This window comes from Bombus huntii, chromosome 4, assembly GCF_024542735.1.
Source record: "Bombus huntii isolate Logan2020A chromosome 4, iyBomHunt1.1, whole genome shotgun sequence".
Classification (NCBI taxonomy): Eukaryota; Metazoa; Arthropoda; class Insecta; order Hymenoptera; family Apidae; genus Bombus; species Bombus huntii.
This window is the reverse complement of record NC_066241.1, coordinates 13,518,817-13,533,732: the sequence shown is the minus strand read 5'-3', so window position 1 is coordinate 13,533,732 and position 14,916 is coordinate 13,518,817. Positions and strand designations below refer to the sequence as shown.

Genomic DNA, 14,916 nt, shown 5'->3' with positions numbered 1-14,916 from the left:
ACGAACGTTCCGTCGTCCACCGTAACAAAATGGCAGCCGGTCCAGTGAATTCCTTAGAAACTCCTGCTTGCTCTCTCCCTTTCTTCCTTATGTCATGAAAGAAGGAGGAACATCGGCGTGTCGGAATCGAGTTTCTAGAGACAGACCCGAAAGACATACCGTAGAAGATCCTCGATGGTCGTCCAGCGATTCTCAAGAAGCGAATAGGAGCGCGACTCCTAGACGATGCTCGTGATGAAACGGTGAAGAGTAGAGTGAAGGAAGAACAGACTGACTTATAACGGGAAACAAAGGGAGCGGAATGGATACAAAGGGTGGAAAGAGGGGAAAGAAACGCAGGAAGTGGCTAGAAGTGAGGGAAAAGGAGGACAAAGAGGGCAGGCAGCAAAAGGAAAGGCTTTCCCTCTCGATGCCGTTCAGGTTCAGAGAGCAACTTCCGCAATTGCGACGAGATGCTACCGTGGAAGATGTCCACTCGGCCACGGCAGTAAGGGCAACCCTTTTTATCGGCGTTCGTTTCACGGTAATCGGGCGGCCAAGCTGAATATCCCTCTCGATACGATGTCAAGCGTTCACGAGAGTTGCAAGAGAGTGGACGCGTTTCAAATCGGTCTCTCGAAGGGACAGTTTGGCTCTTCTTCGAGTCTTGGCGAGTTTCTCGGGCGACTTTTAACCTGACAGCCCGAGCGGAAATGAGGATCTTGAGGAAGTTACGCTGTCTGAGTGTCTCTGTTCTCGAGCATTTTTGTCGGATGTAGACACGGAACTGATTGTGACTAGACGGAACTTCGCCGAGTGGATGAGTTTTTGGTGGATACGTTCAATGTCGTAGATAGATGTTGGCAGGGGAAATCTAAGATAGTCGAAAGCGAAGTTTTAGGGTAATGAATCGGTGCTGAGTTGACGGAATGTACGTGTGTTCGTATCGTTACTCTCAGATAGCTCTTGAAAATTCATTTTGTTTGGAGATTTGTTTCAATTGGCAAGTATTGGAACTAGTGCTACCGCTTTAGATATTTTACATATTTTCTCATTTTAGATATACGCGTTATGTGAATTTCGCACTTTCAAGTTTCCCGTAAATGCATAAATATCTTGAATCTTTGCAACACCATCTGCGAATTTCTAACTTATCATCATCTTCGATCAAACTAGTTAAAATTCTTCAAAATCACTCACGGGAAAGACGTTTCTACTCTATCCAAGCCAATCATTAAGATTCTCTTGGCACGTAAACGAGTTCCAAATTACCGAGCAGATAAAGCGAGAAAGGGTGAGAATTCAGATAAAAGAGGGCTTTGTCGCGAGGCGCAGAGAGCCTGGAAGGGCATTATGCGAATACGGGAACGATTGGCTCTCGTTCGACGTTCTGTTGAGAGGATGAAAGAGCGGGCCGAGTAACCGGAAGCGGCGTTCCGTATCAATGCGCGATCGTGAAAAGGAGCCGATAACGCAAGCCCAGCCGTGGTAAAAGCGACCACCTTTCGAAGATACTCGTCCCGGCACTCTTTTAATTTGATTTTGCACTTATTGAAAATCACTCGAACGCTCGATAGAAAGAGCTCCTTTGTGCGTGAGTCGTGAATTTTTATACGTGACTTTTTCTTCCTGGAAGCTCGTTACAGGCTGTTACGCTTTTGGAATTGTTTACGATATTGTCACAAATGATAGATCGCAGTACGATGTATAATTATTGGGATATTTGTTTAGAAATAAATTCAAGAATTTAGGATATGATTGATAAGATTGATAAACGTATTAAATTATTATACAGGAAACGAAATGTTTTTTTTCTTGGGAGAAATTATTAGGATTTTAATTAATTTTGTTGTAAATCATCTAGTATCATCAACTGCTTCGTAACTCTAAAAATTATTAAAATACGTTGCTAAAAATATTTTATCTGTAGCGAACGTGTTAACTTCTGTCTGTACAAATTAGCGTCTCAGCTTCTCTACAAACCATTATTATCAAATATTTTTGAACATCATTATCACTGTTAAATCCATCGATTGAAAGACTTAAAAACTTAAAGTCGAAGTTAATAATATAAAAGTTCTTTTCTTACGATACGTACAAAATTTTTAAAGAAGGTAACATTTCTCTTTACAGTCTCGTGAATCCGAGAGAATCATCGAACGATCAACCAACACCAGATCTAAATCTTCAACGCCACTGTCGACGTTGCTGTCGTCCAGTGGCGCATCATCAAGGAGTCGCGAGGCGTCGGCGGCAAAACGGCCGATCGTGCGGACGTGCTGAGTACTATTCCGCGGCTGCGAGTACCAGCAACAGCCCGAAGATTCTCCCAGCAAAGGGCAAGATGCACATGGAGGTGCAGGTGGCGCTCAACTTCGTGATATCGTACCTCTACAATAAGCTGCCGCGACGGCGAGTCAATATCTTCGGCGAGGAACTGGAAAAGGCGCTGAAGGACAAGTTCAAGGGTCACTGGTACCCGGAGAAACCGTTCAAAGGATCCGCGTTCAGATGTCTGAAAACTGGCGACCCAGTGGATCCGGTTTTGGAACGGGCAGCCAAGGAGAGCGGCGTGCCTATTCAGGATATCTTGGAGAACCTACCAGCCGAGTTGGCCATCTGGGTCGATCCCGGAGAGGTGAGCTATCGAATTGGCGAAATGAACGCGGTGAAGATCCTCTACTCTGAAACCGGAGATCCACACGACGAGAGCTCGGCCGATCGAGAAGTTACCAAGACCTTCAATCCCGAGGCTCAGTGCTTCAGGCCTATCGAAGCCGTAGGCACTTCCTTGGGTGGGCTCAGTCTCAGCCCCAAGTCCACGTCGCCCTTCCCAAGCTCGCTCGGAAGCAATGCGAGCAATGGATCGTCAAATAATCAGCAAAGTGGTCATGGGTCCGGTTCCTCGTCGGCACCTTCGCCGACGCCTATCACCAGCTCGTTCAAGGGCTCGCCTAGTCCCGTCCCGGCTTTCATCCCACGAACTACCGCACCGCTCACATTCACCACCGCCACATTCGCGCAGACCAAGTTTGGTAGCACCAAACTGAAAACCAGCAGCAAACGGGCGAACAGGTTGGTTGATTACTGATGTATCTTTTTGGGGATTGAGTTGAATGTTGTGGATGTTGAGGTGAATTTGACATTCTATTTGACTCCCTTTTTAACTTTCAATTTTAACATATGTGATGAGAATTCACGGTCACAGTCTCAGTGTCTCCGTGTATCGTTCAATCCAAAGATCAGCATCCCGACAGCAACCCTAGCCACAATTCGCGTAACCAATCTACCGATCGTACAACTGAACTATGTGTAATCGTATAATTTCAGGATGTCCCCCACCGAGTTCTCGAATTACATCAAGCAACGTGCCATGCAGCAACAGATCCATCATCATCATCATCACCAACAGCACCAACAGCAGCAGCAACAACAGCAGCAACAACAGCAACAACAGCAGCAGGCTGGTGCTGGTGGCTTGCCAGTGTCGCAGAGTTCTCCTCGGAGTCGCAGCCTGTCACCAGGAAGCTTAGTGACTGGTGCCGGTCAACAACACGCAGACCCAAGCGCGTATTTCTTCCAGCACGGTCCAGCCGCGTATCATCCTCAATTTCCTCACCGCAACATCTTCGATTCGTCCAGCCACGGTGGTTACCTCTCCGCTGATCTATACACAGGCGTGAACTTCCCGTCATCTTACCTTGATCCAACGACGATCGCTGGCCACCAGTTCTACGGTGGCAGCGTGAACGGAACCAGCAACGCTGCAGGCAGCAATGGGAACTCGCAGAGCGCCGGCAATCTCGGCCCGGTTGGCTCAGCCGCGACGAATAGCAACGTGAATGGATCTGGCCAGCAACAGGATAAAACAGCGCTTGTCGAGGGTCTGAACAACTTTGGCCTCGGCTCTGTGGCGCCGTATCCGGCCAGCCAATACCAGCATCTCCTCGTAGCTAACTAATACCCCGCGCGAGTGAAGACCGAGCGACTGGCGCGACTCGATTCGCGCCTGCTCCTCTGTTGCTTCGCCGGACAGGCAGGAGGACAGTCGGAGGATCGTCTGAGAGACCGGGTCGATTGTAACCGTTCCTGGTCATCATGACAACGTTCCAGTCTCTCCCTCATGCGTCGAGACGTCGTCCAGAGTCTAGGTTCCGTAACCCTAACACACATACACAAACCCGATTTCGCTTGCACCATCTGATTGGAGGGCTTCTCGCGCACACAGCGGACGATGCCGTCGAGATTCCTGCTCACCCACTAAATAGTTCCCACTCTGTCTCTCTCTGGCAAAAAGGAGCATCCAACCGGAAGCTGCCATGTTACCTCTACATAGCCAAATCCTTAACGGATCGGTCCTCTTAAACATCTTCGTCGTGATACTCTGACGGTGATGAATTTTTCATCGAGGAACTATCCAAAACTCATCGACTCCTGTTTTCTCATTCGATCCTATTCCGGATGGCCGAGAGAGGATTCTTACGCGATACTCTCTCGTACGATGGACAGCCAATAGTATATGTATGAACAGCGTGTAGATTAAGGCAGGGAGACAGGGAGCGGAAGAAAAGAGATACCTTCGGCGGAAAGGACGCAATCAGCACTGAGGAAGAGGCACCGGGTCGACGCGCGCGCGGGTCAAGACGACGAGACTATTCGCTTGATAGACGGATAATGAGAACGAGAGAACGTAAGCGGGAGAGTGCGAAATAGAGAGAGAGAGAGAGAGAGAGAGAGAGAGAGAAAGGAAAGAGAGAACGTGCGAGAGAATGAGAGTGAGATTATATAGAGCGTGTATAGAGGGATTCGAATTCGGTGCGCCTGTGTGCTGATGCGTGCGTGCAAGACGTTCATAGGAGAGGAATGGTGGAGGAACAAAGAGGAGGAAGAACTGTTCAAAGCGATGGGACTCGCGAACGCGAACTTTACAACCGACTAACGTAATAGAAAACCGCGTGTATCTAATATTCTGTAACTGTAAAACAACAATACGGACACCATGGACACCGATTGAGATGGCGCTGGGCGCCCGTTCGATGAATGGCTGCTCCCTGTGTGTCTCGTTTAATCTACTGGGCGGGCCATTTTGAAACAAGCTGGAAAAATAAAATTGTCGAGAACAGAATGTACACGTAACTCTATATAGATCACACAGAGAGACCAATTCGTGATTTTTGTTCGGGGTTTCAGAGAGGTAGAAAAGAAGAAAGAGAAAAATATAAAATGTCGAACGATGCGCCAAGCGCCCATACCTGGGACAGCGAAAGAGCCAAGAGACATACACATAAACACAGAAACGTGCAACAGCGTGCGTAAAATTTCACACGGGCCAGATTCACACGCAATGGGCACACTCAATCCCGAAACATTTTACCTGGCGATCTACACACTTACACAACACATAACGTCTACATTCAACCACACGGAACGCCCCGCCTGGCTGGTGGCGCGCTGGCGACACTCACGATCGCATACACACATATTACACAGAGACACAGGATACACACACGCGTGCATCACGCGTCCGTGCAAAAGACACAGGAGGGCGGGGTGTGCGGACACTTAATATCGCGCACGACTTCACCAACACGTACACACAGATATTACCAACGTGTAATAATTTATTTTTTCACTGGTATAGTCGGAGAATTGATATTGAATATATCTGTAGAGCCTATGTATTATATTCAAAATATGCACTCACTTCGCGGGTTGTCGCGAAACGGTATAGGGACGGCCTGTATCCGCTCTGTCGAACCATCGACGAACGAACACCCCCCGTCGTAGTCGTACACGCATTTCCCGTTTATTCCTCTTGTTCGATACGAAGAACGATCGAATAGAAAATATACGCGAACGAGCAAATAGAGGAAAAGAAGGAGGACAAAAGGAAGACGAAGAGGAAAGTTGTTAGAAGCGGTTTAAAATGCGACGAAGAACGCGAAGACGGCTGCCGTGGGATTCTTTCTCGATCGAGACGCAGATGGTGCTCGCGGTTCCAATACCGTTCGGAGAACTCGTCCTCGGTACGATTTTACATTTTATTTTTATAATAAATGCAGTAGAGCGTAGGAGAAGAAAAAAAAGTGAAAAAAGCAAAGGAGAGAGAAGAGAGCGGAAGAGGTAGAAAAGGAAAAAGAGATAGAGAGTGGCGGTGTGTTCGCACGAACGGGAATATGGCCGCGTTGCGTCGCTGCCCCGCTTATGAAACCGTACCGCTTCCGGTCCCGAGTTTAATCTCTCCGGGCGCGATTTCCTTTCAACGTGACGTCCTCTTCCCCATTCTATGCACCTATGACGTTCAACCGGACATCGCTGAGATTCTCGAAACGGAACAACATCATCCGATCGCGAGCAAACTTCGCGATACATCAGCAAACGTCTGTAAACTTTCGTAAACTTTCTTAATTCCACCGCTATCGAGCTTCTGGCTCTCCTTCGATTCATATGATATATATATATACCTTATATCGATCCTACTGGCGGAGGCAAAACGATTATTTGAACTTCCGGTTAGTCGCCTCCGGTTTGACGATGTTGGAAGATCGAGGACAAAGGACGTATCGGAAGGGAAACAAAGGCACGACGGTGAAGGGGTTGGAGCAGCGAGCAACCAGCCGGTTCGCGTTCGCGAGATTAATTAGGTGATTACGTTATTAAAGGCCACTGTTACTGTCCTCGACGGCCGTGCCACGACCGTGCTCGTGACCCCGAACACACCTCACGGCGTTCATACGCTTGCGGGCTCTTTGCGATGAGCGTTATACGGGACAAGTTCAATTTTCTAGGATAGTCACTGTTTTCATCGATGTATCATAGATTTCGCACCTTTTTAAATCGCTATATTGTCCGTTTGACGAATAAGTTTACCGAGAAAAGTTGATAAAATCTAGCGATTGAGGAAACATGGCTAGACTGTTTTGTACGTTTATCTTTAAGAGATCGATCATGTATGAAATTATTTCAATTCTGTTTTTGGATATCTAAATGTAGAAGGCAAATTGATTGTTCGATTTAAAGAAAATTAATGATACTTTTAGCTCGCTGAACAGCATAATGAATAAGTAGAAGTACTTACTACAAACCAACCTGAGATATGTAAAGACGCACAGTATAAGGCAAATCCATTATTTCATATTAAACAAGCAAATAATATCTCGAAATCACTGCTCTATTTCTACAAGCCATTTGAAATATCGGAAAGCGTCCAGCATAAGACAAGTTGATTAATCGACCTTCTACTCTTACAAACCATCTGAGATAACTAAAAACGTCCAGTAGAAGATAAGTTGATTACTCAATAAAAACCATATTTAATGGCACTCTGAAATAATCATTCCACTTGTATAAATGATCTGAAATATTTAAAAACGGACAGTATCAAACCATTTGATCGATAAGACATCTAAAATCGTACAGTATAAAACAAGTCTAGCGAAGAAGTTTCAAAAAATGTCCAATAGCTTAACGCAAGACCGCAAATTACAGACCCAAAAGTCAGCGCTCGAGATTAACCTGATGAATCATAATTTCTTCTTATTCGATCGCTTGTCAGATCGGGTCATGGTCGTTCTCGTCCGTCGAGCAGCGTAGAAAAAGCACGACAGCAACGATGGCGGAGGTGTCGCGAGCCGCGGGCCGGGCACTAGGTGCTAAAAGTATTACAAAGTGTTTAATCTTGTCGTCGTGGGACAAACGTACGGAATACGCGCGGCCAGAGATTGTCGACTAGCTCGTGTGCTGTTTTTTTTCTCTTTCTTTTTTTTCTTAACAGCATAAAACGATGGAGGATAGATGACGTTTGCGTTGGTCGATCAGCTCGGTCCAACCGAGTCCTCTCTTAGACTAGTTTCGAAACCTTAGCGTGACTTTGTATCGTGTAAGTGTATAAGTAGCATAATTTTTAGGCGTAACTTTCGTCGTTCTTTCGTACGAATTTTTATATAGCCAGTTTTGTATGACCGACGCCAAGCAGCAGCTTCCTGTACCGCGGTCGTTCCGTCTTGGACCGAATATCGTAGTGATCGACCGGCTCTGAAAACGAATCGATGTCTTCGTTCACCTTCATCCGATGCTTTAACACTCGAGTCGCGTGTTACGTCGAGAATCACACAAGATTTCCCACGAGAGAAAAAGAATTCTTCGATAGATAACGTGTGTCATCGAAGAGTCGTGGTTCTCTCTCAGTAACACGTCGCTCAGAAGATCTAGGAAAGATGTAGAAAAAAGGATCGATGACAAGATCGAAGCTAAATTGAAGCTTCGCGTTAGGAACAATTGGAAATTTTGGGATTTGAAGAAATATCGAACGAAAGATGGAAACGGCGAGCGAGTCGGCAGGTTTCCGGCCACGCGAGGGGTGCTAAAAACAAGTTTTTAACCGCGGAACTAACAAGGGTAAAGAGGGGGCGAGAAAGCGCGGGGAACAGAGGCATGAGGGGATAAGGCGGGAGATCAGTACCCTTTAGTAATATCTAAACTTAATTGTAACTATTAACGATACGTACGACTGTGGTAGCTATGCTAGTACCTGCTATTGTTAAAGAGAGAGAGATTGGAGAGAGCAAGAGAGAACGAGCGAGAGAAATCGATTGAAAGAGTGAAGAGGTGGAAGAGAAGTGAGGAATCGCGATTTTCGAGGTTTGGTTCGTTGCGGAAGACGCAAGTCATCTTCGTATTCGGATCTAATTGTAAGTCCGATTACTATGTGGATCGTTGGTTTTCCGCGGAGAGAAACAACTTTGATGGAACGTGAAGATCGATTGATCGACGATTTAGCCTCGAGACGCGGAGAGATAACCGCAGAGAGCTTCTCGCGCCGATTATTTTTCTAATCTTTGTAATCGAACGAATTGGGTTCGCCATGAAACCCGCGAGAATATCCTCGATTCGACCGAAGAAAGGAGATCCCAGAGAGACAAATTCGTCGCGCTTTTAGGTCGTCGATCTTTGCGTCTCGGGGCGTCGCGATCCTTTTTCAACGATCAAAAGAAGGAGAGTGGAGTGGCGAGAAGGATTTAAAAGGGTAGGAAAGGCGTTGAAGCAAGCGTTGCAATAAGTTGCGAATCAAATGCGGATCTCGGCTTGAGACGAGAGGCTCAGCTCAGCGAAGAATCAAACACACGTACACGATGTATACTCTTCTAGTAAAACCAAAAAAAAAAAAAGGAAAAAGGAACGAATCGGAAGGGAGTGAGAAAGAGAGAGAGAGAGAGAGAGAGAGAGAGATACTGAATCGAATCGAAACGGCGGACGAATGGAGAGATGGAACGGTTAATGTGACGCGCGATATTTGAAAGAAAATGAGTAGAGAGGGAGGAGGAAGAGAAGGGCAGAGAAAAGAATGGGATATTGATATAGAGCATACATTGAGATACACAAAAGATAAACATATAGTATTATACGATTACAATACGATTGTAATGAAACACTTTGTAAGCAAGGAAACAAAAAAAAAATTATGCATAGTTTTCCATAATCTGTAATGGATGTATTCGTTAACAAAAAAAAAAGAAAAAAAATAATGACGACGAGTGGTTAAGGTTAAATACATACACAAACACATACACACACGCACACAGACACGTAACATACACACGTACACACACAGGACACAGCTGAATAACCGTTCGAAGCAACTCGGGTACACGACACACAAGAAGTAAACGAAAAAGAATAAAAAAAAGTAAACTATTAATTAATAACATGAAGTAACGAGAGAGAGCGAGAGAGCGAGCGCGAGCGAGAGAGACGTAACAAACGGTAAATCTGTCTCTTTAAAGTATCATGTGTCTATAAACTATAGCGATTGATATTGTCTTTTTAACCGTAAATGGAGAAACAAGTAATCGTGGTAACGTAACTAATGTCATAGCGATAACCGAACACTGCAATATTAGATATAATATATATTCATACATTTATAGAGTGGAGAAGCGATGGAAGGTTGGCTAGAGGAGACACAGAAGGAGAGAAAGAAAATAGGAAAATTGTGCGTGGCTCTGACACGCGTAATTTAAAAAAAAAGGATCACTCAAAGAAAAAAAGAGAAAAATAGAAAAAAGTGGAACAGAAAAAAATTCAAAGCAACTCGAAACGGTATATCATCGATTCGTTCTGGCTTTTCTTTTCTGTCGAAAGCTAAATATAAAAAAGAGAAAAAAGGAAAAAGTAACAAAAGGAGAATAATAACACACACAGCGAGAGAGAACGATGTGAACAGCAGTGGCGCCTAGCACACGCGTGTCAGTGCGGAAGTGAGCAAACGTGGTACGATCTCCAGGCACAGTTGAAAAGAGAAAGCCGTTTCATGCTAAAACAGCGAGAGTAGAGCAAAACGAAAAGCTGAATGGAAGAAAACAATATTAAATATGCGTTTTGTGTATCGGACACACTCGAAGCTACAACATGCAACACACACACACACACACGCGCGCGCGCACGCACATACATGTACACCCACGAGCATATACACAGAAACACAGACCCACTCTTACACACACATGCACACAGAGTAACACAAAGAAAGACCCAAAAAAAAAAAACCTATCGATTATTCTACCAAGTAATGAATTAACAAGAGGATGATCATTAGATTTGTAATTAATTACATATATATTTTTCAATACTTTAACTACTTGCTGAATGTAAACTATATACATATAATTATATATTATATATATTATATATATATTATATATACACACACATACCGCGTAGAGCTGTACCTCGATTACAGCGTGGCGAAGAGGACTGGCCCGTCGATTACCGGTTCTGCACGGGGTCGCAACTGACCCGGTAACGAAAACATACCTATACCTATCAAACACGAGAGCTAAACAAGGAAGCAAGACTCAATCGATGTAGAAGAAAATATCGTTTGGACGTTCGTGGAGAGCCGGAAATGGACGGATCAGCCCTCGATTCCGGGACCGGAGGGCGGCGCGCCATGTTGACTCTAAAGCTACGCCCTCCGGGCAGGAAGAGATCTACGAGGAACGAGAGAAAGAAAGAAACCTTTTTGTACCCCACCCAAGTCACACTCTCGGTGTCGAAACGGTAAAGAAAAACCAAAAAAACAAGCAACTATGTTACTCGTGTAAGTGCATCCTAAATGTAACTGTTACGAAATGCCCCTTCTCCGAAGCCCCACCCCAGGCCCCAGTCTTCATCGTTTCGTACGTAGCAAGAGAGGGATGAAACAAGCGGCAGAGAGACCGGAGAAAATGAAAAAAAAAAAAGAAACAAGAAGAAAGAAGAGATAATAGTGTGAGAATAATGACCGATGAGAGCGTGAAATGAGAGAAAGATAGAATACACATGTGTATGCGTCGTGTGCGAATAAAAGGATGCGAATCGCGTGAATTTTCGATGAATTTAGTCGCAAACGGTGCATCGACGATCGTTCGAAGCACCGCACAACCAGAGTATGCGAAGAAACGAAAGATCAACGCGGTGAAACGAAATTTCCGGTGGCTGAGGACCGCGCGAGAAAATTTCTCGGTTCTCGGTTCAGGTGCAGATCCCTTGTTTCTCAACCCCTTGCGTAACGCGACGCGTTTTCCTTTTCATTCTGTTCGCTGGCGGTTTACATATGTGCGCGCCTATGTTCTTTCCACCGTATCGTCGTTTTACCACTTTTTTATGGACGTGTTACACTTGTTATCACTCGTATCGAATGGAAGAACGAGAGACGATTTAATGATACGTGTACGTACGAATATGAATGAAAATGTATGCGTGTGGGAGAGAGAGAAACAGAGAGAAAGAATAAATGGTGCAAGTGGGTGAGCATGAGGATGTCTGCAAGCGAGACAAACAGCGAGACACTGTGCGCCTATATATGTATATCTGTATATAGGTACCTTTTTCAACCGCTACCGCTGTTTCCTTTATACTACTTCTTATCCTTTTTTTATTACTATTATTATTATTATTATTATTAATATTGATTATATATAGAATTATTGTAATCGAGATGTATTTTCTGTTGGCTTTAGATTTTGTTCCTTTATTTTTGTACGAAAACCGTTTTACCTTTACTACGTGTGCATTATGTAAGCTATAAATATGTATATATATACATATATATACAAATATATATATATATATATGTATTTATATATATATATTTATATACACGAACACTTTTTTTCTTACCGTTGCATCGATTTAAAGATCTATGTATGGTGGATCTATCGATCGCGCGCACGATGCTGATCGTTGACAAAAGCCGTTTGTTAGAACAATGATATTGTTCAACGATTTCGCGAAACGATCAGCGACGTCCGCAAATATTCTTAGTTTTTAAGGTGACTCTTTTCACGAATCACTTTCTTCTTTTTTCTTTTTGTTCTCTTACTGTTTATTTTAATCTATTTTTTTTCTTTTTGATAGTTTGTTATTGTTGTTTCTTTTTGTCCTTTTTTTTGTATGATATATTTGATTATACCAGCGTGCTTCGCTCCTCCAAATAATATATTACATACTGCTATATATATACATATATATATTTTTGTTAATAATACAGTGGTTTGATATAACTACGGTAATTTATTCTGTTGTAACAGATTTGTTTTCTATATCTCTTTACGAATCCCACAAATGCGTTATTAATATAAAAATACATATATATATACATATATATATGTAGATATATATATGTATACAAATAGAGGACACGTGCATATATATAAAAGTATAAATATATATGTATAGAGCATTATACATACTTATATGAGAAAATATCGATTATATATACATATATATATTATATACATATACATACACTGCTACATTATATTTTGTTTAACGAGGAGATAAACCAAAAGAGCAAAATAAAAAAACGAAAAATCTAAGAAAAAAAATGGGAACGAGATATAAGAGAGAGAGAGAGAGAGAGAGAGAGAGAGAGAGAAAGAGAAGAGAGAATCAGAGTTTTCGGCGTGTTGCTTGTTCTGAATTAAACATCAGTTTGAAAAGGATGAAATGGAAGAGTGAGAGAGAAAGAATTGACAGAAGCGTTTCTTGAAATTTTTCGAGCGTTTTCCAGCCGTTCTTTCAGAAGGAAGAGAGAAAAAGTTAGTGAATTTCGGAACAAAATACAGGAGGAAAGAAGAGAGGGATGAAAGTACACATTACACATACGAACATACACGTACACACGCGTACACATACGCATAGAAGACACGAACTATCGACAAGTAACACACCGGCTGAAATCTAGGGACATGAGCGAACGAAGGTAGAAAGAGAAAACCAAAAAATAGACAAGTGTGAGACAAAAATGAAACTCGCGTGTAATATACTTATAATATCATTTTGTAAATTATTTTTTGTATTTTTATATATATATATATACATATATATAAATATCGAAGCATACGACACAAAAAGCGGAACAGTGTTTGTGCGTACGAAGAGAAAGAGAGAAAGGACGAATGGAAGAACAGGTGGAAAGGGAAAGGGAATAAAATTGTGGGGAGAACAATTCTGAGTGACTGCTTGAAATGTTTGGAAAGTAAACGAAATGGGAGAGTGTCATGTAGGAAACACGGTGAAAGCGTGAGAGAGAGAGAGAGAGAGAGAGTATGTGTAAAAGAGAGAAAGAATACGAAAAAGCTCGTGACGCATTGATAAAACACTGACGATATTTAAATCGATCGTTGATAAAAAAAAAAAGTAGGAAAAATCGTCCTTTCGTTGATCGAGAGGGGCGCCAGAAAAGATGCTGTTCGTTTAAAAAATTAAGAGAAAAAGCGTAAAAGACGCGTGCGTTGATACAATGCGCCTGTATGCAGCCTGTTCGTGAACACAGACACACAGACATACACACAATCTCACAAAATACATATTGTTTATGTTAATTTCGTGACACGACCAATGTCCCGAGAATAATGATAATGGATTTTTGTTCCCTATTATTTGTACCTTTGTATTGTATTCTGCAGCTTGTCAAATGCTTTGTTTATTACTACTATTACTACTACTATTATCTCGTTATTCTTATTACTCTTATATAAAAATGATTATTCTTATTAATATTATTGCTACTCTACTGCTATCAATTTTTTAGATATTGTGCCGCATTCGTCGACCTTGTTTCCGTATAAATGCCACTCTTTTGTCGCACGTCCATCGAAACACCGGCTCGCAGCCACGTGTTTCTTTTCTTTAAAACAAAAGGAAAGAAAGAAACATTTTTAAGAAAATAACAAAGAAACGAGAAAGACGTAGCGCGATCGCTTCCAAAGAGAACTTATGCGACTTATGCGACAGCAGTGGAAACCTCGCAACAACCAGTTTAGTCGTATTTAGTAAAGCCCAGAGAAGCAGCGGCGTGCTGTTCATTTTATTAATTAAGAACATTGTGCGCTAGAGCCGCTTGGCGAACGGAAGCGACATGCGCTTCCGGCCGAGACACGAATTCGTGGAGCACGAACACCGGTCGAGGGTGGTGAACGCTTCGAAAGAAAATCAACAAAGGATCGAGGAGGAGAAACGAGCGAAAAAATGATGAAAACGGATCCAGATGTTTTATAATTTTATAGAAAAAAAATACACCGTCGATTCCGGGCAAGCTCGATGTTCATGGAATCCTAGAAAAAAAAACGAGAAATTAGATCGCAGATTCTTTTACGAAAGCTTCGATCGAGCTTCACACGCGTTTAAAAGTCGCTAAAAATTATACATTACATTACAAATAGCGACTTTTCGCAAGCAAACGATCACCCTCCTCGATCAATGTAGATCGATCAACGTGTGTCATTATTTATCGATTCGAGCGATCGAAGGTGCGCTGTTAATTTCGCGATGTTGTTTCGTGTCTCCATCGTTCAGTGGCTTTCCTTGTACTTGGCTGCGGAGATCCGCCGAGAAAAGTTTCAAGAAAATTTCGTTTCACGCGTACAAGAACGAGCGAATGGGTTTAATAAGGCG

The 14,916-nt window shown here is 43.0% G+C and overlaps 1 protein-coding gene across 3 annotated transcripts in view; it reads left to right on the top strand.

The window, feature by feature from the left end:
* Positions 1–14,021, top strand: part of LOC126864448 (protein Tob1-like) — a 120,471-nt gene extending 106,450 nt beyond the window's left edge. For all 3 annotated transcript variants that reach the window (XM_050615813.1, XM_050615815.1, XM_050615814.1), the window contains 2 exons: positions 2,113–3,054; positions 3,310–14,021. In XM_050615813.1, coding sequence (XP_050471770.1) covers positions 2,324–3,054; positions 3,310–3,940 — 1,362 coding nt within the window. In that variant the 5' untranslated portion in view covers positions 2,113–2,323 and the 3' untranslated portion in view covers positions 3,941–14,021. The remainder of the gene's footprint in view (positions 1–2,112; positions 3,055–3,309) is intronic.
* Positions 14,022–14,916: the final 895 nt, after the last annotated feature.